The sequence below is a fragment of the Siphateles boraxobius genome, unplaced genomic scaffold (assembly GCF_051911475.1).
Source record: "Siphateles boraxobius isolate OS27281-9 unplaced genomic scaffold, OSU_SipBor_1 9, whole genome shotgun sequence".
Lineage (NCBI taxonomy): Eukaryota > Metazoa > Chordata > Actinopteri > Cypriniformes > Leuciscidae > Siphateles > Siphateles boraxobius.
Window position 1 is genome coordinate 2,225,982 of NW_027509219.1, and position 25,798 is coordinate 2,251,779.

The following is a 25,798-nucleotide window of genomic DNA, read 5'->3' on the forward strand; positions in this document are numbered from 1 at the left end:
TTTCATGTGTCCAGAGAAGTCTTGGTTTGTCAATGATTGATTTTCAGTGGTCTGTGTAATTTCATTTTCAATTTTAACAGGAATAATGATAAATTGAAAGAGGTTCATCATTTATTTTTGTTAATAACAAACGGAAAACGAGATTTCGTCTTTAGACCTCCTTTTTTGTTTGTAGTTTAAAAATCAGTTTGTGGCTTGAGTATTTCATTCAACAAGTGGGCAGCACTGATGCTACTTTCATTTGAATGGTCAAAACGCTCCCAATCTTCTGTACATCATTAATTCAAAAAGAGTCGGCGTGGTTTAAAGTTTTTTCAACTTTAAAAAAATATTTTGCAAGCCACAACACTACGCATACCATTATAAGCAGAAAAAGAAGCTTTTAATGTAACGTGCAGCCATTTAGAATTTTGTCGGAAAATGCTATATTTTACGAATGCATAATTGTATTGTTACGAAACTCAGCATGTGTCTTTGCCACGGTGCCCAGAAGAAGGTTCTCAAAACGTTTTGGGGCAGCGCCACCTTGTGGTCAAAAGTCATGAGGATATTTAAAAAAAAAAAACTGCAAATAACTTTTGATTAGATTTGCCTGTTGCAAGGAAACATTCGTTGTTACTGATTAATAGGAATCTCGTTAGAGAGGCCAATCTATTTCGAGTGAAACTAAACAAGCCAATGCACATTGGTGTGCAATCATTTGCATCAGCTGCTCAGCCTCGCAGCGCAGGTATGTAATGAACTGCAGGTGCGATTGCACTTCAGTTTTTTGCTGAGGAGCCAAGCCTGATAAGCTGGCCGCCCGGTGGGTGGCAGCAGATTTGGCGACGGGATGTAGGTCTCCGTTTCCTCCTTCAGGGAACGAGGGTTACCATATGTAACCGAGACATTCCCTCAATCAGTCTCTTGACGTAAGTCGTGACAGACTAATAGGAATCCCTACTGACACAGCTGCTGCACCCCATCTAGTGCCTTGTACACAGAGTGAATCTGTCACTGTTGCTCTGTGATAACCCATACAGTGAGATATTGGATAACACTGAGAAAGCATGCCCTTTCTGTTAGGAAGGAGAACGCTGCGGAAGCCACTACTTCAAGGAGTTATGTGGGAAATACATATGGACTAGCCCGAAGGTTGTACTACATATGAAAACTGGGTTACTTAGCCCAAGGGAAAGACACAGGCTTCCGATAGAAGCAGCCGTGGAGAAATATACACATATGGGATCCACCGTAGGGTCACACATATAGGACCCAGCCTAGACTCAGTTCTCAAGGATTCAGCGGATAAAGGCCTGGCACCGGACGCTCCGCCATGTCCGGGCCGAGGGTGTTGGAGGACTCTACAGGTTTTTCTCTCTGGAGTAATAAGGATCCACAGTAGGGTGCAGCAAGCCGACAGAGCCGGACCTCTCTGTGCTTCTACCCATTTAGGGTGAGAACACGGGAGGAGACCAGCTCTACACGTAGACTATAATATCTAACGAACGTGTTAGGTGTCCCCCAGCGCTACAGATGACTATTAGCGAGGAGCCATGTGCCAGGGCCCAGGAGGATGCAATGCCTCTCATGCAGTGAGCATGCAACCTGAGCTGACAGGGCACGCCTTGTGCGTGGTAAGCCGAGGCGATGGCATCCACTATCCAGTGGGCCATCCTCTGCTTGGAGACAGCCTTTCCCTTTTGCTGGCCTCCGTACAAGACAAAGAGCTGGTCTGAGGTCCTGAGACTTTGAGTTCGAAGCACCAGGGAAAGGTCCCAAGAGGGTATGGAGGGGGGATGAGGAGGATTTAATCGTCTCGCCCCCCTAAGAAACCTGACGATCAGGTCGTGCTTTCCTACTGTTTTGCCTTCTATGTGGTCGTGATATGCTGAAATAGCTGCAGCACGTACTTTGAGGGTGGAGGTAGACAGTCTTCGCTCCAACCCTTACTGTAAGAAGGAAAGCACAAACCCTATCGAACATCTTCGGGGGTCTTCTCGGCGAGAAGAACACCACTCGACAAATAGGTTCCACTTCAGGGCGTACACACGTCTCGTGGATGGCGCCCGTGCAGAAGTGATAGTGTTGAGTACCTCGTGGTAGGGGTGTAAATCGGAGCCTTCATGACGATTCGATACGATACCGATTTCTTAAGCCAACGATTCGATTATTTTAGATACTTCAGAATTCCCCGCGATACGATTCGATACGATTCAATAATCGATATTTTTACATGATATCTATTAAGTTTCAAGTAAATCAACAAAAAGTTTATAATTTGCCTTTTATTGAGAATACAGGAACAGTATTCTATTCACATAATGTGTATGATGTGCTCAATGCACTGCACATAGAACAGCAAATATAACAGTTACTGAATACAGTTCAAAACTTGATTCTATCGAATCCTGGTGTGTTTCCGTGCATCTTACGTCATCGCAAACGTGCACGACACATGATAGAAAACAAAACGCGGGTCAATATATTGTGTTTTTTTATTTTATTTGGTGCTATTAAGCACAGCTGAGTGAACAACACCGGTTTACTGTGTGTCGCATTTGGCTTTTTGCTGATTGCAAACGCAGGAGACAGTGGATTTCCATTAATGTGTTGCCCTGAGTCCACGCGCTATGTGTGTGTGCGAATACACTGCAGACTCTCTCTCGCTCTTATCCAAGGTAAATTATCAACACTATCAGCCCTTACATGTGTTTTATTTAACTAAATACATCATAATCAGCTAAAAAGCATGCGCAGGTCACTTACTTCCTGAACAAGTGCGCACCCGAGTCCGTGATGCTTTCACATTCACGCGAGCCGCGGCACGGTTCGAGTGCAACCGAACTCAGCGCACCTCCTCCAGGCAGTCTCGGGTTCGGTATTCCAGTGTGCACCCGGCTCCGCATGACAGACAGCGTTCACATTAATAGTGATTTTTCATGCGAACCGTGCCCGTTCCGAGTTGGTGTGAAAGCACCCTAGACTTTTCAAGAAAGCTGTTGAAGTAGCCTTTTGTACACGTTAGCGCCTGTTTGTTTACGTTAGTAACTGCTAGCTTGGAATTCGCCGACTAAGTGACTGACGGTGCATTCACACTGGCAGTTTAGTTACGTTAGCCCAGTGCATAACAACAATCGTTTGTACGCATATGAGCGGATGCTGAAAATAGACAGGCGGCAAAACAAACACATTAATCGATACTCTTGCGGACGGATCGATGCATCGAATCGTCGGCTGTATAATCGATGCATCGATACGAATCGATTAATATTTACACTCCTACCTCGTGGGGTAAGTCAACTAGAACCTCCGTATCCCGTTCAGGGTTTTTGAGTCAGAAGGTCCTTCCTCAGAGGAATGGGCCAGGGAGGGACTGTCACGAGGAGCATGAATTCTGGGAACTGGGTGGGCCAATAGGGAGCCACCAGAAGGAACTGCTTTTCGTCCTCCCTGACTTTGCACAGTGTCTGCGCAAGTAGGCTCACCGGGGGAAACGCTTATTTGCGGAGGCCCTTGGGCCAGCTGTGTGCCAGTGCGTCTGTGCCGAGTGTTCCCTCGGTCAGCGAGTAAAACAGCTGGCAGTGGGAGGTCTCTGAGGAGGCAAACAGGTCTACTTGAGCCTCCCGAACTCTCTCCAGATAAGCTGAACCGCCTGGGGGTGGAGTCGACATTCTTCTGGGAGCACAGCTCATGATAGCTCGTCGGCCACACAGTTCAGCACACCGGGGACATACATGGCTTGAAGCGTGCTCAGATGCTTCTGACTCCAGAGGAGGAGATGGCACGCGAGTTGCGACATGCAACGGAAGCTTAGACCACCTTGTCGGTTGATGTACGCAATTGTTGTAGTGTTGTCCGTACGGACCAGCATGTCCCTGCCCTGCCCTTTTCAAGCGCCTCATAGCGAGACTTACTGCTAGAATCTCAAGGCAATTTATGTAACAATGCAGTTGGGGGTCTATCCACACTCCGGACACTACATGCCCATTGTACGTAGCACCCCAGCCAAAGGCAGAGGGAGGCAGCACAACATTCATGGACACCTGTTCCAAGGGTACTCCTACCCGCAGGAACGAGTGGTCTGACCACGGGCTGAACTTCTGGCGGTACACCGGTGGGATTGCCACCTGGTGAGTGCCAGAATGTGGGGGTTACCGCTGCTGCCATATGCCCCAGGAGCCTATGAAAGAATTTCAGTGGGACCGGTGTCCTGCCTTCAGCACCGACTGAGCGCGATCCTCTGTGAGGCTCACTGTCTGTGTGACCGAATCCAACTCCATACCGAGAAAAGAGATCCTCTGTACAGGGGAGAGTTTGCTCTTTTCCCAATTGACCTGAAGACCCAACTGGCTGAGGTGCCTGATCACGAGGTCCCTGTGTTTGCAAATCTGATCTCGAAAGTGTGCTAGTATAAGCCAGTCGTCGAGATAGTTGAGGATGCAAACTCCCTGTTCTCTCATGGGAACAAGGGCCCCCTCCGTGACTTTCGTAAAGAGACAGCCTGAAGGACTTTGTACTGATATGCTTGACCGTCGAACGCAAAGCGTAGAAACGGCCAGTGTCGAGAAAGAATCGAGACATGAAAGTACAGGTCGCTGCAAACCAATCTCAGGGACGGATGCATTCGAAAATGCGTTTCTGCGTAATCATTTTGAACGGTAGTCTGTGGAGACTCCAATTCAAAATTTGCAGATCTGAGATCGGTCGTAACCCACCACCTTTCTTGGGTACAATGAAGTAGGGACTGTAGTGCCTTGATCTCATCAGGGTTGGCTGAAGGGACCAGCTCTATCGCGTCTTTCGCCAGTAGGACTGGCGTGGGCGGGGCGGCCTGGCTGCGACTGGCTCCACAGTGTCGTTTAGGTGGAGGCTACTGCTGTGGTGCGGGAGAAGGGGCAGACGCAGGAGGACAACCCCAGTGACGAGCAGAGCCGCGGGCGTTGGGGTGGAGGCAGCAGCTGACCGCCGCGGAAGGATATGTTTGATGGCCTCTGTCTGCTTTTGTACAGCCGAGAACTGCTGGGCGAAGTTCTCAAACTATGTCGCCAAAGAGGCCGATCTGGGACATGGGGGAGTTAAGGAACCGGAGCTTGTCGGTCTACCTCACTGCACACCTTACCAGTTGTGACAACAGCTTTTTTGTTTTGCTCAGTATTCAAAAAACTAAAAAGGGAGAGAGAAGAGAAGACCGTTCGCGCTGCTGTGCTGTCACACCCGTACCAGGGTGGAGAGGTCAGAGAAAAAGGCTGCTTGAAGTTTTCACAATCTCCTGAGAGTTTGTAGAGGGCATCGAAGTGCTTGGCTCGAAAAGCAAAAAAATGAAGTGCAATCACACCTTCTGCTCATTATGTACCCACACTGCGAGGCTGAGCAGCTGATGGAAGTGATTGCACGCCAATGTGCATTGGCTTGTTTAGTTTTACTCGAAGTAGATTGGCCTCTCTAGCGAGATTCCTATTTGTCATGACGTATGTAGAGAGACCGACTGATAGGGAACTGATCTTAATTAGATCCATTGGATAATGCTGAGAACATAGATACCAATTTTGCCATAGTTTGCCATAATTTTGCCAAACTTCTATTCCACCATTTTGATTTTCTTTCAAAACCTACAGTACTTTTTCGAACTCCTCCTAGACCGTTTTCCACCATTTTGATTTTCTTTCAAAACCTACAGTACTTTTTCGAACTCCTCCTAGACCGTTTGTCCGATTTTCACAAAAATCTAATAGTATCATTTTCAGACCATGCCGGCAAAAAGTTTTGGATTTTGTGTCGATAGACTAAACAGTTTTCGTATAAGTTGATGCCATGATGCCAAAACAAATCTGAGGCTGTATCTCTGCCATGCTTTGTCATATTGACACCAAACTTTGTACATGTCATATCACCTTTCTCTGACCACTCCAGATAAAAAATTTTAACAGCGCCACCTATTGGTCAAAAGAGATAAAACATTATATCATATTTTTAGTGATTGTATTTATGATTTTTCAGCCATTTTGCCTGAAATAATATGTCTTTAATTGCTTGTTGTTGCTGTTGGTCTTAGTGCTGGGCGGTTTTCCGGTTTATGACGGTTTTTTTTTCATGCACAATCAGGTGTTCAAAGCATTTTCTACTGGTTGAGATAGGAATTACTGCAGTAAATTGACTTAGGATGGTCTATTTTACTGTCATTAGTGAATATTGTAGAGTAGAATAGCGCCCAGTATAACCTAAAATTGTTATTTCTTAACGCTCTAATAACGTTCTTATAACCAGGAAATAACGTTAATACAACGTTTATATAACAGGAGAGTTGAACGTTCTAATGACGTTTGAATGATGTTCTTATAACCAAGCAAGAACGTTAATACAACGTATTAACAACGTTGTGTAATTAAGTAAATCGGTATGGTGGTATATTCAAAATTAATATCATAACAAAAATATACACCGGTTTTCTGTATGAACCGGTACACCGCCCAGCACTAGTTGGTCTGATGCTCCCAGCCAATGGTGGCATGACTTATCGTGCCTTCTTTGTGCTTGGCCCCGATAATTGCCGCTTGCAGCTATAGTTAGGGATTATTAGTGTTGTTCTAGTAATGGTTCTTATTATTATCAATGTTAAAAACAATTTTTGCTGCTTAATATTTTTGTGGAAACTGTAATACATTTTTTTAGGATTCTTTGATAAATAGAAAGTTCAATGAACAGCATTTATTTGCTGTATATAACATTGTATACTGTAACTTTAGAGCAATTAATGTATCCTTGCTGAATAAAAGTATTAAGGAACGAATGAATTTAAAAAAAAATCTCACCCCAAACTTTTGAATGGTAGTGCATCATGATTTCCACAAAAATATGTTCAACATTGATAATAATAATAAAAACTCTTGAGCAGCAAATCAGCATATTAGAATGATTTCTGAAGGATCATGTGACACTGAAGACTGAATTAATAATGCATAAAATCCATCTTTGATCACAGGTATAAATAATTATTAAAAATAAATAATAAAGTTTTAATTTTTAGTAATATTTTGCAATATTACTATCTTCATTATAAAAAAACGTTTGGCTGGTCAAACTCCATGTTCTCCAGAATTATGTAATTATTATTTAATGATTTAATTGTTATTAATTATTGTTATCATTATTGGTCATGGTGTATTTTTCGCTCTTTTTCATTATGTGCAAATGTCAGGGACCAAATTCGTAAAGGTTTGGAGGAACTCAAGAATGTCCGGCCAGGTGGAGACACTTTTATGCATGAAGGCATTCAGAGGGTGAGTGAGCCAATAGGAACCATTTTGGCTCAGCAGTACTTCCCACAGAGCTATGACATATAGCTCTAATTAGTCTTGAAGAAGGTAATAATGTTTGGCCTACTCAAACTAATGGACCTAAAAAAACAAAAGAAAAACTGTTCAGTGAAATAACTAGTCACATTGAATGCTGTTTGATCTGCTTGAGATTCCAATATTTATGATGTTTTTCTTTGTTTGTTTTTGTTTTTTTACTACTAGGCAAGCGAACAGATTTACTATGGTAACTCTGAGGGTAGGTAAAAAAACTGTTTAGACCAATTTAAACAATCTTATTTTTTTCTAATTGGTTTTAGATTACTGACAGAAGATAAATTGGCTAAAAACTAGTTAATCATTAACCCCCTCACAAGTAGACCAGTTTAACCAGTGTTTCCATGCTAAAACCAGTGGAAGTGCCCAAAACACATCTTGTACTGGTAACCAGCAACAAGATGGTCTTAATTGGTTATTTAAGCTGGTCAGCTTAACCAATTTAGCTGGTTTCGATTTAGTATAATTACTGTTTATTCCCCTTATATTGTTCTTTTAGATATCAAAATTACTTCCTTGCTAGTTTCAGCATGTTGCATGTTTCTCTTAAAAAAAGTATATAAAAAAATAAAATCTAAATCTGTAATCAAGTTACAAACTTGATAAAAATGTTGTGTCTGTGAAGGATACCGCACAGCCAGTGTCATCATCGGCCTCACAGATGGGGAGCTGCATGAAGATCTCTTCTATTACGCTGAGAGAGAGGTAAGAATGATGAAAGACAGGAGAAGGGGAAGAAAAGAAGTGGTACGGTTGACAATTCACTTTATCATCATTTTGAAAAAGAGTATTGAGTGCTCTCAAATGGATTAGTGTGTGTGTGTGTGTGTGTGTGTGTGTGTGCGTGCGTGCGTGCGTGCGTGCGTGCGTGCGTGCGTGTGTGTGTATACACACAAATGTTTCTGTTAAATGCGATGAATCACGATTAATCAATTTTACAGCACTAATAGTATTGTTACAGAAATAATACAAAAGAATACTTCAGTGTGAACTGAATGTAATGTTTTTCGAACCGTTTATTGCATGTAAATGCAATTAAATGAAAATGTATCATAGGTTAAACGTATATATTAAATTCAATTAGCTGAACTTCAGAGTGATCTTTTTTTGCCCACTTAAGTAGGACTTAAGTACATGCAATTTCATAATTACTTCTATTGTCTTTGAGAATGGATAAAGTGTGAATGAACCGACAAGCATGTATGGTAAACTAACTTTACTTTATACTTTAATGTAATTTCTTTTGTAACTCGTATGTCATGTATTTAAATATATTTGTAATTACACATTAGAAATGAAGTTGCAATTTAGTTCATTTAAAATGAGTTAGCTTTAAATGTTGAATAACACACTACAGTAAAATTGTAATGAAGTACTTTACATGTGCTTAAGTGTTAGTCAACATAAGTGTCCTTTAAAAGCATGACAAAAGTTTAAGCAATTAACAGTTAAGCGCACTTTTTCACAAGGGGTGTCCTCATTGCAAGCAACAATGTGACGCAACACTTGCTTTGTTTTACACAAGGTCAAGATGGAGTCAGTGTCCCATTTGAACTCATTTGCATACTGGGGATTAGTTCACACATTTATTTTTTGTTCATCGTCCTATAAAAAGAGGGTAACAATATTACAACCTATTAACCAATTTGAACCATATATTTGGGTAAACAAATGAATAAGAAGTAACATCATTTGAATTAAATCATCAACATACAATTTTTACGTACAAAATGTCAGCCACACTCACTGAAATAATAAGTGTACTGTACATCAGTTTTTCCCATCCCCATGTTTTGACCAAATTTTCCTCTCAGCTTCAACCAACAAAGACATTATTCAGCATCTCTAATGATTAGAATTACCCAATGTCCTCTTCATTGATGTTCAGCTTTGTCAGCCAGTGCCAAAAGCATGAGCTCTGGATAAGGCAGTTTATGGCTAATAGATTGCAGGTGTCTGAAGTGTTTCTGCTCTTGTGTTTCCTTTAGGCCAATCGCTCTCGCAGCCTGGGTGCCTCTGTGTACTGTGTAGGGGTAAAAGATTTCAATGAGACTCAGGTTTGTGTGTGTGTGTGTGTGTGTGTGTGTGTGTGTGTGTGTGTGTGTGTGCTGTGCACAAAAATTGATCTTGGCACTTATGCAATTTACAGGTGAAACTCGAAAAATATGAATATAGTGCAAAATTTATAGTTTTGATTATTATGGCTTACAGCTTATGAAAACCCCAAATTCTAATATTCTCAGAAAATTAGAATATTACATGAAATCAATAAAAAAAAAAAGATTTTAAATACAGAAATGTCGGCCCTCTGAAAAGTATAATAATGCATATGTATATATTTATATATATTAAATATATTAGTTTCACCTTTTAATTTGAATTACTGAAATACATGAACTGTTGCACAATATTCTAAGTTTTTGAGTTTTACCTGTATGTGTTACAAGGTTTCTGTAAATGATGCTTGGGCGTTTATGAAGTTGCACTTGTTTAAGTAAATACTGTACATATTGTTGTCATTTATTTTTACATTTCTCATAGCTGGCCAAGATTGCAGACAGCAAAGATCATGTCTTCCCAGTAAATGACGGCTTTGAAGCTCTACAAGGTGTCATTGATTCGGTGAGTTTTTATGTGTATGGTTTAATACAGTAAATTGTATTCTTTATGAAATATTTATGTAATTTGAGAAAAGTCACACTGTATTTTTATGATTATATAAAATAAGAAATATTATTATGATAAAATATAGCCTTTTATAATAACATCTTTGTTTCCATCCATTTAAATCTGCAGTCCGTAACTTTTGGTGCTCTAGCAGTTCATAAACAGAACTGCATGTGTCTTGTGGAAGAACATTGTAGCCGGAGCTCCTTCTCTGTGTTTATGTCTATGACGAGTCACGCAGGTACTGGGATTCTCCACAGTGGTATGATCCGTACCAGTCTAAAATAGTCAGAATATAAACACTTATTATAGGTGTACCGTAGTGATTCAGGATAAGACAAAAACAAAGTTTAGTTTAGATTCATGATGTACTCGCTTATTATATACATTTTTTTACATTTTGAACACAAAAAAAGTTATGGACTGCAGCTTTAACTTGATTTTATAATTTGTCAGAATTTCAGCTTTAAAAAAAATCAGTGGTTCAAAAATGACTCATCACTGAAGTTTGTAATTTTGGTAACCACTTAAATATTTTAGTATTTTATATCATATATATATATATATATATATATATATATATATATATATATATATATATATATATATATATATATATATATATGTATGTCTTATATTTTTCATATATTATTTATAGTCAAGTTTAAAATTTTAATGAGGTGATTTTTTTTTCATTAATGCACTTTCTATGAATTACTTTTTGCCGAATTCAATCAATACTAATTGGACTATTTTCATAAATATCAGCCGAAACCTTTGGTAGTATGTGATTAAAAATATATTTAAAGGCAGGGGAGGTGATTTGTTCCAGAAATAGTTTTTCTTATGCTGGTTGAAAGTCTCTTCACATCCGGATAGCAATCACTAAGTTAAGCGATCTACATGTATTTAAATGTATATATATCGTAGGCGTGTTAATGGCGTAGGACCATAAAATGTTTGTCCAATCATTGCATTCAGTCAGAACGTGTCTCTTGTGACTCTTTTGTTTGCTCCTTGCTGTATGCGTTCATGTGTTTTGAAGGAGGCATGGCTTTGTAGACGGTCTAAAGGGATGGTGGGATCTAATGCTTTTAAAGCTAACTCGCTGTTGCTAACCTCTCGGAAAATTACCTACCCTACCTTTCATGGCCATCACTGGAGAAAGATGCTTTCCAGATTATTTAGTTACAGCATTTACCAGCAGGGGCTAACAGGACCATGCCAACAAGCCAATCCTTGACCCCTTGGATGAAAATTACCATAATAAAAAGCCTCTTATAAGTAACAGAAGAATTCAAGAAAAATCAAAGAATAACAAACAAGAATAATTATTGAGTCCCGACTGAAGATGACAGATTGTCTACAATATCCGAATTCTAACAAAGACCTGCCATGCCCTGCCTGGACCGCTTTGATCCCACGGTCCGCTGGAGTTTGCCCAAACACGATCAAAGCCTCTTCACCATGTCCTTTCTTTTTGCAATGAAAGCTAATGATTTATATTTCTTAAGCTCTGAAGGTGGAAGGAAAGAGGAGATATTTGGGTAAAGACTCGTCTCGCCCATGCAGAGGTTGTCTGCTTCATGAGCTGAGAATGGGGTCAGTCCAGCTGGCCTCCATCTGCTCTCAATTAGCTGCATGCTGAAAGCTCTTTGCTGAAGCTCAGGAGAAGAGTGTCGTAAATCAGCAGGGACCTTGGGATCTGAAGGCACACTTCCATAGATGACAGAGGAAGGCGGCAGTCATGTAGATCAAAACAATCTCACCACACATAGGTGCTGGTATGGCTGATGAAGACTATTTACAGGACGAGAGGAAAGAGACGGAGAAAGCAGTTGTACAGTTCAAAACACATACGCCACATGAGGATTGTCCTGTTGAGGCATTTGCAGGAGAGGTGTTGGTTCATTTGATTGGTGGATCCTTCAAGATAAAGTAAACTTATTCTGAAAAAAAAAATGGAGGGACTTCTCTACTAACTGTTTGTTTTATCAATTTAAGGGAATGGAATTGAGTTAGTTTTACTAAGTCAGCTAACCTAGTTGTTTACCTGCTAAATATCTTTGTACCCACCAGATCTTGAAGAAATCATGCATAGAGATTCTTGCTGCAGAACCTTCCAGTATCTGTGCTGGAGGTGAGTACAATTCTGCTCTGCTCAATAGACAAACGTTTAAGTCAAAACCCTTTATTAAAAAACAGAACTGACAGTGCAAATTCACAGTGCAAAAAATACAAGTGCAACAAAAATGGACAAACACAAAAAACATACAAATGTATGCTTTACATCTGCCAAATATATAGGCTTTTTAAAAATGAATTGCACAAAAAGATGTATATTTGTGTTTAAAAGGACCTGAGCTGTCAGAACAATAAATAATTTATATAAAATAAAGAAAAATACAAATCAGAAAACTTAACAGGATTTGTTTGAACGTCAGAACTTGTTCTCTACACTACACTCGCACACACTCACAAACTTGTGTTTTGTTTTGTTTTTTGTCAAAGATGTTATAATCTTTAACAAAATGTTTGACATTATTTGACAAGCAAATGCACAAAAAAGACAAGTCTCGCACATGGATAATAGGTAGTAATAATAGCAATAATAATAATAATTATGACAGAAGATAATATCTCTAGTCTATCCTAATATTAATTATAAATACAATGTATATGAAATATAAATACAATATAAAATAAAATAATATGAAAAAACAAAAACAATGGATTTACCATGTCCTATTGTGTATTAGGTATTTTGCAGCTCATACTTTCCTAGCATATAGTGAAGTCATCTAGAGAAAAGATTGAAAAATTCAGTGCTGCAATTTGTGGAAAAAATATTCCCCTTGCAGTGGTACTTGGGACAGACAAGAGAGTCTTTTCATCTTCTGTCTATGATTAAGAATAACAGTCTGCTAATTCAGTGGTAATAATTTAATTGTTGTTTTTATTTATATTGTTGTCCATTTATCGAACTTCCATGCCTCTTAAATAGTAATTATATATTACTATGTAGTATGTACCAATTTACTAATGCTCAGACACACTCGGTCTCTTTCGCGCACTGTCGCTCGCGCGCAGACACACTCGGTCTCTCTTGCGCGGTCTCGGATATTTTGTTCAGTCCGCCTCATAGATCTGCTCCGCGCTCAACTCAACTTTTTCTATTCATACTCAAACATCTCTGCGAATTATTGACTAGCGTAATAATCGCGCGGCACAACGAATCGATAATGAAATTCGTTGCCAACACTTTTAATAATCGAATTTTATCGACTTTATCGATTTGTTGGTGCAGCCCTTAGCGAACAATCCTCCAGACTAGTTGGTTTGATTTAGTTTGATCAAAAGCCTAGAAGTGAGGTTTGTTTGCGTTTGAAAACATTTTTACATTAAAAAAAAAATGACACACCTTACAGAATTACACACCTCTAACAAAGTGGGTTTATATAATACATTACTTGGTAATACTTTATTTTTAAAGTCCAAATTTTACTTACTATAAGTAACTTTGGAACTACATCAATTAACTATTAGTAGACTGTCTGCTTAATATCTGCTAAAACTTTACTTAGCTGCTCCCCAACAGACATAGGCTACTGCTGACTTTGCAAAAGTTTTATGCACTTTTAATTCACATAGTTTCAATTTGTGAAAGCCATATTGCATGTTCAGTTTATAGGTGCGTAGTGTTCCCTTTCGAGGGAACTTGCGCTGCGTCGAGAATCGACACATTGGGGAACGCCTTCAGCGTGACGCGTCTGAAGCCTGTATGGAACTAGTCCAATCTTGATTGGTGTTGCGTCATGACGTCAGCCGTGACGTCGCATGTGGCGGTGAGCGGAAGCTATAAAAGGGAACCGGATCATAACAATGACAGCTTTCTGTTCTTCAGCAAGCGGTCTATGTCAAACTGTGTGTCTTATTTGGTGTTGTTTGTTTTCGGTAAAAGGTATTTTGTGATGGAGAAGGCTAAACAATTCAGACAGTGTGTGTCCCCTTGTCCACGCTATTTAAGCGAGGGTGACACTCACGTGCTTTGTGTTGTTTGTCTGGGAGCGGAGCATGCACGGGCAGCGCTCGAGGGCGCTGTCTGTGCAAACTGTGATCAATTGCCCCTGAGAACGCTCCGCTCCCGCCTCGGTCTGTTCGATGAATCAGGCCAGGCACGCGCTCCCCATGGATCAGGTCCCGTGTCTGTCGAGGCGGCGCGGCGCTTGCATTCATGGGGATAGCAAGGGGATCTGGCTGAGGATGTTGAGACCGCTTCGGCCCTGTCTCAACATTCATCGGCCAGTTCCCACGGCCTCGCTCGCGAGGTGGAAGCCCGCCCAGCGGCTTCTTCCGGCCGCGAGAGGGACCCGATGTTCGAGCTATCTGGTTCTGAGGGATCAGATAGTTTGAACATCGAGGCAGGTGGATATGAAACTCCATCATCACATTCACCTGCCTTCGAGGAGTTGCTGGAGGTTGTGACCCGGGCTGTGGGTAAATTAAATATCGAATGGCCCCCAGATAAGCAGGAAGCGACGAATAAAAGCAAGCTTAATGAGCGCTTCCTGCAAGCCCGGCCACAACCTTCACGTCGGAGTCTCCCATTTTTTCCCGATCTCCACACCGAGGTGTCGAGATCGTGGGACAATGATTGGGGAGTGAACGCAGGCGCACGTTGGCTGCCGCTGCTCCGTCTACTGATTGCTGTTTTATGTTTTTACTCAGCTGTAGCGGCTGTTTTATTGTTTTATTGTCAAAGTTGCAATAACAATAACAACCAGAGTTTGTCTACATCGGAAACTTTGTTTTTGGAGCGGTCTAATTGGCTCGGTTTTGTCGCACAGACAGAGCTGAGTAGAGCATAGTGAGAATATGAAGTTCACTAAATCACTTTCCTGGATTGTATTCGTCTGGTTTATGATCTCCTCTGGCTTTCGCCCTGTGATTCTAACTCATCAATACACGGCGGAGGAACTGTTTGAACTGCGCTTTCGCCTCTGCGAGCCACATCCTGTCATCGGGACATTGCTTATCATCCACGAAGTAAATACATTCATCGGGGGTCCCGACGAGGTTACGTATCTGATACTTCAAGAACTATACCGTCTTTCTGGTCTTCCAACCCCCGTCCATCAAAGAAATATCCACGGCCAACGGACCACAGTGTGTTAGCAAGGCTACCTAGATCAGCTGACACAAAAGCCGGTAAGAATGATCTTACTTTTGGATTATGGAATATTCGATCGCTGTCAAACAAAGGTCCTCTTATGCATGATCTGCTCTCGGATCGTAAGTTTGACTTTCTTTGCCTAACTGAGACGTGGCGACAAAGTAATGACTTCTCTCAACTTAATCATTCTACTCCCCCGGGCTATGTTTACATCTGCAAACCCCGTGCATCGGGCCGTGGTGGGGGTTTAGCAATATTACACAATGATAAATGGAAAGTCTCAGAAATACTCATGCCTGAATACACCTCATTTGAATCTACTACATTGCAAATTACTGTGTCAATTCCTACGATTCTTGCTACTGTGTATCGCCCCCCTAAGACCAACTCTGTTTTTCTACATGAACTTTCTGTGTTTTTAACTTTTCTTTCTTCACTGTCTCCTAATGTGATCCTGCTTGGGGACTTCAATATTCATATTGATAATACTGGTAGTGTATCCACAAGGGATTTTTTATCATGTCTTGATGGCTTTGGTTTACATCAATTTATCAATTCACCTACCCATGTAAAAGGTCATACCCTGGATCTTGTGTGTTGTTCAGGTCTAGCTCCTCATAATTGTACTACTTCTGATCTGTCCATATCCAAACATATGTTGGTGTCGTTTAATGTTCAGTTACCTGTTTTTAAGCACAATCAATGCCGTTCTATCTCATTCCGGAACATAAAAAACATTGATGTTATGATCTTTGCTGAATCATTTTCCAACCTTTGTAGTAATGTTCACTATTCCACCCCAGACGACCTGATTTTACATTACAATAATGGATTGCAAACTATCTTAGATGTTTGTGCTCCATTAAAAACCAGGTCGGTTTCATTTGTTAAGTCTGCTCCTTGGTTTACTCCAGAACTACGCATATTAAAAGTTAAAGGTCGACGCCTGGAGCAATTATATGTTAAGACTGGACTTGTGGTGCATAAAGAACTGTATTCTGAGCATATGAAAAATGATAAGGTTGCCCTTACTACAGCTAAAACTGATTACTTTGCCAGTGTGATTAGTTCTGGCGAAGGGAATTCAAGAACTCTCTTTTCTGTGTTAAATAATATTTTAAAACCACCTGATTCTTTTCCCTCACATCTTTACTCTGCTGATCTCTGTGAAAGTTTTATGTCGTTTTTCATAAGGAAAATTGAAAACATTCATCAACAAATGTCTGTGACAAAGTTAGACAGCTGTCAATTTAACCCTTGCTCTGATCAACCTCCTAATTTTATGCTTACCTCTTTTGAACTACCAACCATCGAGGAAGTAAGTACTATTATTAATAAGAGTAAATCTACCACATGTCAGTTGGACCCTATTCCAACGTACCTGGATAAATCCTGCCTGTCTTCTCTATCTCCTTTAATTATGGAAATTATACATTCTTCACTTACTTCTGGAATTGTGCCATCTCAACTGAAAACTGCTGTGAATTCCTTTACTTAAAAAACCGGGGGCTGATTCAAGTAACTTTGATAATTTTCGCCCCATCTCAACTCTTCCTTTCCTTTCTAAAATTTTGGAAAGGTGTGTTGCAGCTCAAGTCCAGAGTCATCTGTCTCACAATGGTCTGTACGAGCAATTTCAATCTGGGTTTCGACCTTACCATAGTGTTGAGACTGCTTTAATTAAGATCTCTAATGACCTATTGTTAGCTGCTGACTCTGGATCTTAATCTTACTTGATCTAAGTGCAGCATTTGATACTGTATCACACAGAATTATGTTGCACAGATTGGAGACTATTGGAATTACTGGCACCCCTTTGACTTGGTTTCAATCATATTTTTCGGACCGTACTCAATTTGTTCAGCTGAAGCAGTTCTGCTCAAAGACTTCGCATGTCAAAACAGGTGTCCCGCAGGGCTCAGTATTGGGTCCTCTTTTATTTATAATTTATCTTTTACCCCTTGGTAATATTTTTAGGAAATTTGGCATTCAATTCCACCTATATGCCGACGACACCCAACTTTATCTGTCCTCTAAACCTTCCGCTAATTTTCCTCCATCGGTCCTCTCAGACTGTTTGGCTGAGATTAAAGAACGGTTTTCTTTAAATTTTCTTAAACTTAACACCAGTAAAACTGAAATTCTTCTAGTTGGCTTAAAAAACAATCTGTCTAAATCTTCATGCTCATCTGTGAAAATTGACGATCTACCGGTCTCTATATCTAGACAAGTTAAAAGTCTGGGGGTCATTTTGGACAGTACTCTTTCATTTGAAGCACATATAAACAGTCTCATCCGCTCTGCTTATTTTCATATACGCAACATCAATCGACTTCGTCCGGCTCTTTCAGTAAAGAGCACGTCAATTCTAGTCCATGCTCTAGTTACGTCCCGTCTTGATTTTTGCAACAGTCTTTATTATGGATTGCCTTCTAAGGTACTCAATAAACTTCAGTTAGTACAAAATTCGGCTGCCCGCATCATCAGCAGAACTCCCCTTGCTGAACACATTACTCCCATACTAAAACACTTGCACTGGCTCCCGGTAAAATATCGTATTGATTTCAAAATTCTTCTTCTTATTTTTAAAGCACTCAATAACCTTGCTCCTTCATATTTATTGGACCTTCTTAATATCTATACTCCATCTCGGACTTTAAGATCGTCTTCTTCGCTCACTCTTGTTCTCCCTAGAACCCGCACTACTTCTATGGGGTCCCGGGCTTTTAGTTTTGCAGCTCCTTATTTATGGAACCTGCTGCCACAGGATGTGCGAAACAGTGAAAGTATTCATGTTTTTAAATCTCGCCTTAAGACCCATCTTTTCCGGCAGGCTTTTATGTGATTATTTTTATTTTTTATTTTTTATTTTACTTGTATCTAAGGTTGTAATAATGAGTATTTGATTATTGTTGATTTGTTTTATTGTGTTTGTAAGGTGTCCTTGAGTGTCATGTAAGGCGCCTATAAATAAAATGTATTATTATTATTATTATTATTATTACAAGCCCTTCTCTTCTCGTCTCTCTAGCCCCAATGTGCATATATATTCCAACGTAATGGGGTCGAGGGAGAAGGGCTATGGGATGATGCCTCGGGTTGAAGAGAATTTTGCAACCCATCTCTCGCCCGATGCTGCATCGTCCCTGAGGGCTCCGACGCTTCCCTCCAAGCCCTGCCGTACCACCTCGGCGCTTGTAGGGAAGGCATATATGGCGGCAGGTCGGGCTGGTGCGTGCCTGCACACTATGGGGCTTCTGCAGGCGTACCATGCCGACCTCCTTAAGGAGGTGGACGACAGCGGGGAGGTCTCGTTCGACGACATTAGGGAGATGCGTCATTCGGTCGACCTGTCTCTCCGTGCTACCAAAGAGACTGCCCGCGCCATTGGCCGCTCTATGGCAGCACTGGTAGCCATGGAGAGACACCTGTGGCTGAATCTGTCGGGCATCGGGGAGAAGGACAGGGCTTTCCTCCTCGATGCCCCGATTTCGTCTTCTGGCCTCTTCGGCGACGCAGTCGATACTGTCGTCGAGAGGTTTCAGGAGACGAAACGACAGTCAGCCGCACTCAGGCATTTCATCCCCCGCCGTCGTTCCAAGTCTCATGGGTCTGCTGCCAGGGGGCTGTCCCATGAGGCCTCCGCCAGCTGCTCACACCAGCAGCAGCAGAAAGAGAGTGTTGCTTCTCGTGCTCCCCCGAACAAAGCCTGGAGCCAGGGGCAACACTCTCAATCTAAGCCTTCCAGACCTAGGGCAGATCTGAGGACTGTCATCCAGGCTAGGAAGGCTTCAACGAAGAGGCCCTGACGTGCTGCGCAGGCCTCTGAGGGCGGTCCCCCCCGTGATCGAGCAACAACATCTCGCTCCTTCGCGGAGCCCTCAGGAAATCGATGTGTGCTTCCCGCCGCTACGTGCGCTTCGGGACGCATCGGTTTTCAACGAACGCAAATCGCAGTGTCCGCCCGAAAACTTTGCGGCCCTGTCAACTGCGTTCCCTCTCACGAGGCCTGCATAAAAATTATTATGTCGGTTAGTTCCTGCCAATCAAGTGCTTCAGGTCACCGATATCTCAAACACAACACCCGAGGTCAGTCTCGAGAGGCTGATCCCCCTAGTAGATTATTTAGACGCCTGGAAGGGCCTTCAAAATATATCTCAGTGGGTCCTGCACACAGTGGAAAAGGGGTACAGAATTCAGTTCGAATATCGTCCACCAAGATTCAGTGGGGTGGTTCACACACTGGTCAGTCCACAGCAGGGTCAGGTTATGGAGCAAGAAGTTCAGTCCCTCTTGGCAAAGGAGGCCATAGAACAGGTGCCTCCCCAAGAAAGGGAAGCCGGGTTCTACAGTCGGTACTTCATAGATCCCAAAAAGGATGGAGGGTTACGACCTATAATGGATCTAAGGGTATTGAACCGGTCTCTGAGGAGATACAGGTTCAAAATGCTGACTATACCTCTTATCGTGAGTCAGATCAGGTCCGAGGACTGGTTTGTCACAATAGATCTGAAAGATGCTTACTTCCACGTTTCCATCCTTCCCCAACACAGGAAGTTCCTAAGATTCGCTTTCGGGGGAAAAGCGTATCAATACAGAGTTCTTCCATTTGGCCTAGCACTGTCACCTCGCACCTTCACAAAATGCATGGATGCTGCCCTTGCCCCTCTGAGGCTTCAAGGCATTCGCATCCTCAATTATATCGACGACTGGCTCATTCTGTCACAGTCAAGGGAGACGGCGGTTCAACATCGAGATGTTGTTCTAAGCCATCTAAGGTGCTTAGGGTTAAGACTCAATGTCAAGAAAAGTTCTTTAATTCCTCTACAGAGAACCACTTTCCTGGGGGTAGTGTGGGATTCTGTCACGATGCGGGCACGGATGTCTCCTGCTCGTGTAGACACCATCTTGAACACAGTCGCGAGTCTCAAATTAGGCCACACCATCACTGTCAAACACTTCCAGAGGGTGCTGGGCCTTATGGCAGCGGCATCCAACGTAATTCCTTTTGGTCTGCTGTACATGAGGGCCCTGCAGTGGTGGCTCAGGACCAGAGGGTTTTCCCCGAGGGGCAACCCTTTTCGCACGATCAAGGTAACGCGCAGATGCCTTCGTTCCTTGGTCATGTGGAAGAAACCAGAGTTCCTGTCCCTAGGCCCTGTGTTGGGGGCACGTTGTCAGAGAAGAATTCTGACCACGTATGCATCCCTCACGGGCTGGGGTGCGGTTATGGAAGACCGTTACACCAGGGGTACTTGGAGGGACCATCACCTCTCATGGCAAATCAATTGCCTGGAGATGATGGCGGTATTTCTGGCCCTCAGACATTTCCTTCCGGGCCTCAGAGGCCATCATGTTCTAGTGCGAACAGACAATACGTCGGTGGTTTCATATATAAATCGACAGGGGGGCCTGAGATCGCGCCCTCTGTGCAGACTGGCGCATCAGGTTCTCCTGTGGTCCCAGGGAGAACTTCTTTCACTCAGAGCTATGTATATCCCTGGGCACCGCAATGTGGGAGCAGACATCCTGTCGAGGCAGGGGCTGAGGCCCGGGGAATGGAGACTCCACCCCGAGGTGGTGGAGTCGATTTGGAGGGAGTTCGGTCTGGCGGAAGTGGACCTGTTTGCCTCTCAAGAGAACACCCATTGTCCTCTCTGGTACTCCCTTACGCATCCAGCTCCTCTCGGACTGGATGCTATGGTAGAAACGTGGCCGAGGCAACGTCTGTACGCATTTCCCCCGATCGCTCTGCTCCCAGGGGTTCTAGAGAGAGTTCGGCGGTACGGGATCAGCTTACTCCTGGTAGCCCCGTACTGGCCGGCCCAAGTGTGGTTTTCGGACATTATGATTCTTCTAGCAGGCCCTCCGTGGCAAATTCCAATCAGGAGGGATCTTCTGTCTCAGGCCGAGGGCACAATATTTCACCCTCGACCAGAGCTGTGGAAACTGTGGGTTTGGCCCCTGAGGGGGACCAATTCTTGAATGCCGGTCTCTCAACTGAGGTTGTCGAGACCATTCTAAACTCTAGAGCCCCCTCCACGAGGAAACTTTATGCATTAAAATGGAATGTATTCACTCTATGGTGCAGAGAACATCAGGTGGACCCAGTTAACTGCCCTGTGGCTTCAGTGCTGGAGTTCCTCCAGAGTCGTTTCTCTGACGGGCTCTCCCCGTCCACGCTCAAGGTCTATGTGGCGGCCTTAGCTGCCTTCCACACGCCTTTAGGGGTGGGCACCTAGGGGAGACACCCACTTATAGTTCGTTTCCTTCGTGGAGTTAGGAGGATGAGGCCTGTCATCCAGTCCAGGGTCCCCACGTGGGACCTGGCAGTGGTTCTTGAGGGGTTATCCCTGGCACCCTTCGAACCTTTGGATGAGGTGACTGAGAAATTTATGTCTTTCAAGGTAGCGTTCCTGCTCGCCATCACATCCCTAAAGAGAGTCGGGGACCTTCAGGCTCTATCTGTCGCTCCTTCTTGCCTCGAGTTTGCCCCCGGCAAGGTAAAGGCCATTCTCCACCCTAGACCTGGCCATGTGCCTAAGGTGCCGTCAAATGTGGCACGGTCTTTAATTCTCCAGGCCTTCCATCCTCCACCGCATGTGTCGGATGAGCAAGCGAAGTTACATCTACTGTGCCCGATCCGAGCCCTAGAGATCTATATGCAAAGAACCTTGGGATGGAGGAAATCAGACCAGCTACTTGTGTGCTTTGGGTCCCCTAGGAAGGGGTCACCTGCTTCAAGACAAACTATTAGCAGATGGATAGTGGAAACAATCTCTTTAGCTTACGAGGTGCGTAATTTGCCTTCACCTCTGGTGCTTAAAGCCCACTCCACTAGGGGAGTGGCTTCCTCTAAGGCTCTGCTAGCAGGAGTTTCCCTCCAAGAGGTCTGCGATGCTGCAGGCTGGGCTTCCCCTCACACTTTTATAAAACACTACAGTTTGGATCTGCCCTCTACACCGGGCTCACGGGTTCTCTCGTCTTGAGTGTGCCAGTTTGCTTCACACCAGGGCGTATTCTCTCAGTGTGGCGCAGTGGGCATTTCGTTCACCAATGTGTCGATTCTCGACGCAGCGCGAGTTCCCTCGAAAGGGAACGTCTCGGGTTACGACTGTAACCCTCGTTCCCTGAGAAGGGAACAAGACGCTGCGTCCCTCGGCCACACTTCTAGCGCTCCTGAGTAAGGCTTGCTTCGACCAATCAAAAGCTGTCATTGTTATGATCCGGTTCCCTTTTATAGCTTCCGCTCACCGTCACATGCGACGTCACGGCTGACGTCATGACGCAACACCAATCAAGATTGGACTAGTTCCATACAGGCTTCAGACGCGTCACGCTGAAGGCGTTCCCCAATGTGTCGATTCTTGATGCAGCGTCTCGTTCCCTTCTCAGGGAACGAGGGTTACAGTCGTAACCCGAGATACATTTTTTTATACATTTTTGTACAAGGTGACTTCGCCAACTACTGGCCTGGCAGCAGAATACAGCGTTTTACGTGGTTTTCCTGGAACCGTGTGAATGGGGATCGTTTTAACAACAATGTCGTCTGTATGCGAAAAGCGAAAAAAAAACCTTCCATTTTTAGTACATCTTTCTCGTGTAAACGTACACTTTACTAATAGCCTACTCTAAATGAGAGTTAGTTGACATATAGTAGTTGTAGTTGGACTATCGAAAAACATGTAAACCATTACTTAAATATACTAATAAGGAGGCTGAAAAGGCACTTCAATTCAATTAAAAACAAAATGTAATAATATTTAAATGCATAGTATTTAGTAGTAAGAACAAAGATTTTCCCCATACAGATTTTGCAACAACAGACCTTTTTTGCTTGTGAAATTTTGCTAATGTGACCACAACTTAAAGCAAAATATTGATGATGGTATCATATATTATGCTTTGCACCATAACATTTCTTCCTCCTTTAGAAAATAAATCTTAAAATAAAAATTGTATTGATGGCTCTGATAAGTGCTTTTCAAAATTTGCTACATGATCTAACATTGTTATATGTTAACTTCCTGTTTTAAAGAGGCATTCCAAGTTGTTGTTAGAGGAAATGGATTTCTTCATGCTAGAAATGTGGACAAGGTTCTTTGCAGCTTCCGAATAAATGACACCCTTACCAGAAGTAAGTACAAATACATTTCTTGCAATTATTGAATCACTCTCACATCGGTTTAAACCTGTATGCTGTTACATTTTTCATGGAACACTTTTTTTTTTTTTTTTTGTATCGTCGTTTTCATATAAGTACAGTTCACAGTGACCATGGACTGTCAATCTACTAAAATACACCAAATAAGCACCATGAAGTGTACCATAGTGCACCATAGTGTACAAAATGTGACTTGTGTGCTTGAAAATGAAAATTCTGTCAGTATTTACTCACCCTCATGTTGTTCCAACCCCGTAAGACTTTCGTTCATCTTCGGAACACGAATTAAGATATTTTTTATTAAATCTGAGAGCTGGATCACTCCTCCATATAGGATTGTAAGGATTTGAAAGTCCTACGGGGTTGGAACAAGTGAGTAATTACTGACAGAATTTTCCTTTTTGGGTGAACTATCCCTTTAAGTCTTCTGCAGGCATGCAGTAGCTTTGTGGGTGAACAGAACTGAAACAGACCTTCTGAAGCTCTCAAATAAAATGTGGACTTCAGGTTGCACATGAATAATTTCAAGCGTTATTGGTTTTCGATGGTCTTGTAACTTGTGCCATATTTGAGTAGAGAGTTGTTGGTGAAGACTAATAGGGATTTAAGATTCAGGCTGTTCCTCACTTTGGTAGCTTTGAACTTTGAACTGGAAAAAATGTTTTGTTTTCCACAGAAAAAAGAAAGTCATACAGGTATGGAACGGCGTGATTTTTCATTTTTGGTTGAACCATCCCTTTAAGCCCACAAAGCTGAATTGGTTGCTTACATACGTCTTGATCAAAGATCATGTATGCTGAACACATTCGAGCACTGGCTCGAAAAAGTCTACTAAAACGAGCGTGAAATGTTATGTGGGATGACAGCAGTCTTATATAAGACATTTCCGTGACTTCCTTGTGTAATTACCATATGGTTGGAATGATTTGAGTCAGAATCTATAATCCCTTCTGATTAGCTATCATTTTTCCACCGAATGTCCCAGCAGACTCGTTTTCATAGAAACCCTGGAACGACGACCATGCCAAGACAAATACCAGTCCCATTTGTTTTTTTGCTAATAGCAGTTTTTAAAAGGTACATTAGGAGTTTTACAGGATGGATTCCTGCCAAATGAAGGAGATATAAGAAAGATACACTGCCACACAAGAGGCTAACAGAGTTTGCAAAGCCCGTCAGGCAAATGTCAGCTCAACCCCTTGAAGTTTTTACTGTAGGTCTCGTCTTCAAACAGGAAATGCATCCTCTCTTGTACACTATAATGTTACAGAGCTTGGTGAATGAGCCATAGGCACGATGAAATTAACTCTTTTCGCACCAGCATTTTTGAAAAGATTTGCCAGTCAGTGCCAGCATTTTGTATGAATTTCACAAAAGTTTCCCCTGAATGTTTTGTTGTATGAATATCTCAACGTGCAATATATCAAAAGGAATACCCTCTGCTTTTACTCTAGCTTCATGTTTTCTTTTTGATCAACACTTGAATATGGGTAAGATTAATAAAAAAAGCAACATTTAGAGCAAAAACCTGAGAAAAATCACTTTTTGTCAAAGACTACATCTGGATAGGATTCAGAATGATGATCAAAACACAGATGGAGTGGATCGAGTCCTCACAGTCCTGTAGCTCATTCTGTGTCGACATTTCATTCAGTAACATTAGGCAGTTTTGAATTATATGCTGTTTAATGTTGATGATCACATCATTTTACATATCCATATGCATGCTATTGCATGTTTCTGTTTTTTCTTCATGTGTCTGATCTAGAGGGCCCTATCAGACACCCGGCGCAATGCAGGGCCAAGCGTGACCTAAGTGTGTTTTGCTAGTTTCAGTCCAACGCAGTTATCATTTTCACGTCATGAGACACGTTGTTTAAATGGCAAATGCATGGCGCAATATTTTAAATATTTAAAGAGCGTGTTAGTAATGTTCGCCTATAGGCGGGTCCACAACGTGCGTACACTGCTTATTACACACACAGGGATGCATAAACACACAAACACACAAACATGCCAAATATTAAAGATAAAAGGATTACAATGTAAAAGATGAATATTGAGTACATAAAGAAATGGTGGAATCCGGCTTGTCCCATAGATGTTCCCCCTTGAGTTTTAAACTCACGCACGAGCAGATCCGTTTCCTCTCGAGCGCAACTGGCTTTTAAAGGGAATGGGAGATAAGACTCTGATTTGTTTATTTCACGTTACGCCCAAGACACACCCATTACTCATTAAGAGAATAGGGACAACCCTTTTAAACCATGCGCCAGGTGCGCCAACAATTGTTTCCCATCGTTAAACTAGAAAAAATGGATTCAGACACGCCATAAGTGCACTTGTGCCCTGCGCTACGCTTTTATAAAATATTAAAATATGGCCCAGAGATTCAGTACTTTTTAAGAAGATGCCTAATAGCGCCCCCTACCGCATAACAGTGAAAACTCGCAAAGCCAGAAA

The 25,798-nt window shown here is 42.3% G+C and overlaps 1 protein-coding gene across 2 annotated transcripts in view; it reads left to right on the top strand.

Annotated features, from left to right (window-relative positions):
* antxr1a (ANTXR cell adhesion molecule 1a) overlaps positions 1 to 25,798 on the top strand; it is a 106,079-nt gene that overhangs the window by 25,708 nt on the left and 54,573 nt on the right. For both annotated transcript variants that reach the window (XM_077222781.1, XM_077222782.1), the window contains exons 4-10: positions 7,178 to 7,259; positions 7,500 to 7,533; positions 7,957 to 8,036; positions 9,320 to 9,388; positions 9,873 to 9,953; positions 12,078 to 12,138; positions 23,210 to 23,308. In XM_077222781.1, the coding sequence (XP_077078896.1) occupies positions 7,178 to 7,259; positions 7,500 to 7,533; positions 7,957 to 8,036; positions 9,320 to 9,388; positions 9,873 to 9,953; positions 12,078 to 12,138; positions 23,210 to 23,308 (506 nt within the window). The remainder of the gene's footprint in view (positions 1 to 7,177; positions 7,260 to 7,499; positions 7,534 to 7,956; positions 8,037 to 9,319; positions 9,389 to 9,872; positions 9,954 to 12,077; positions 12,139 to 23,209; positions 23,309 to 25,798) is intronic.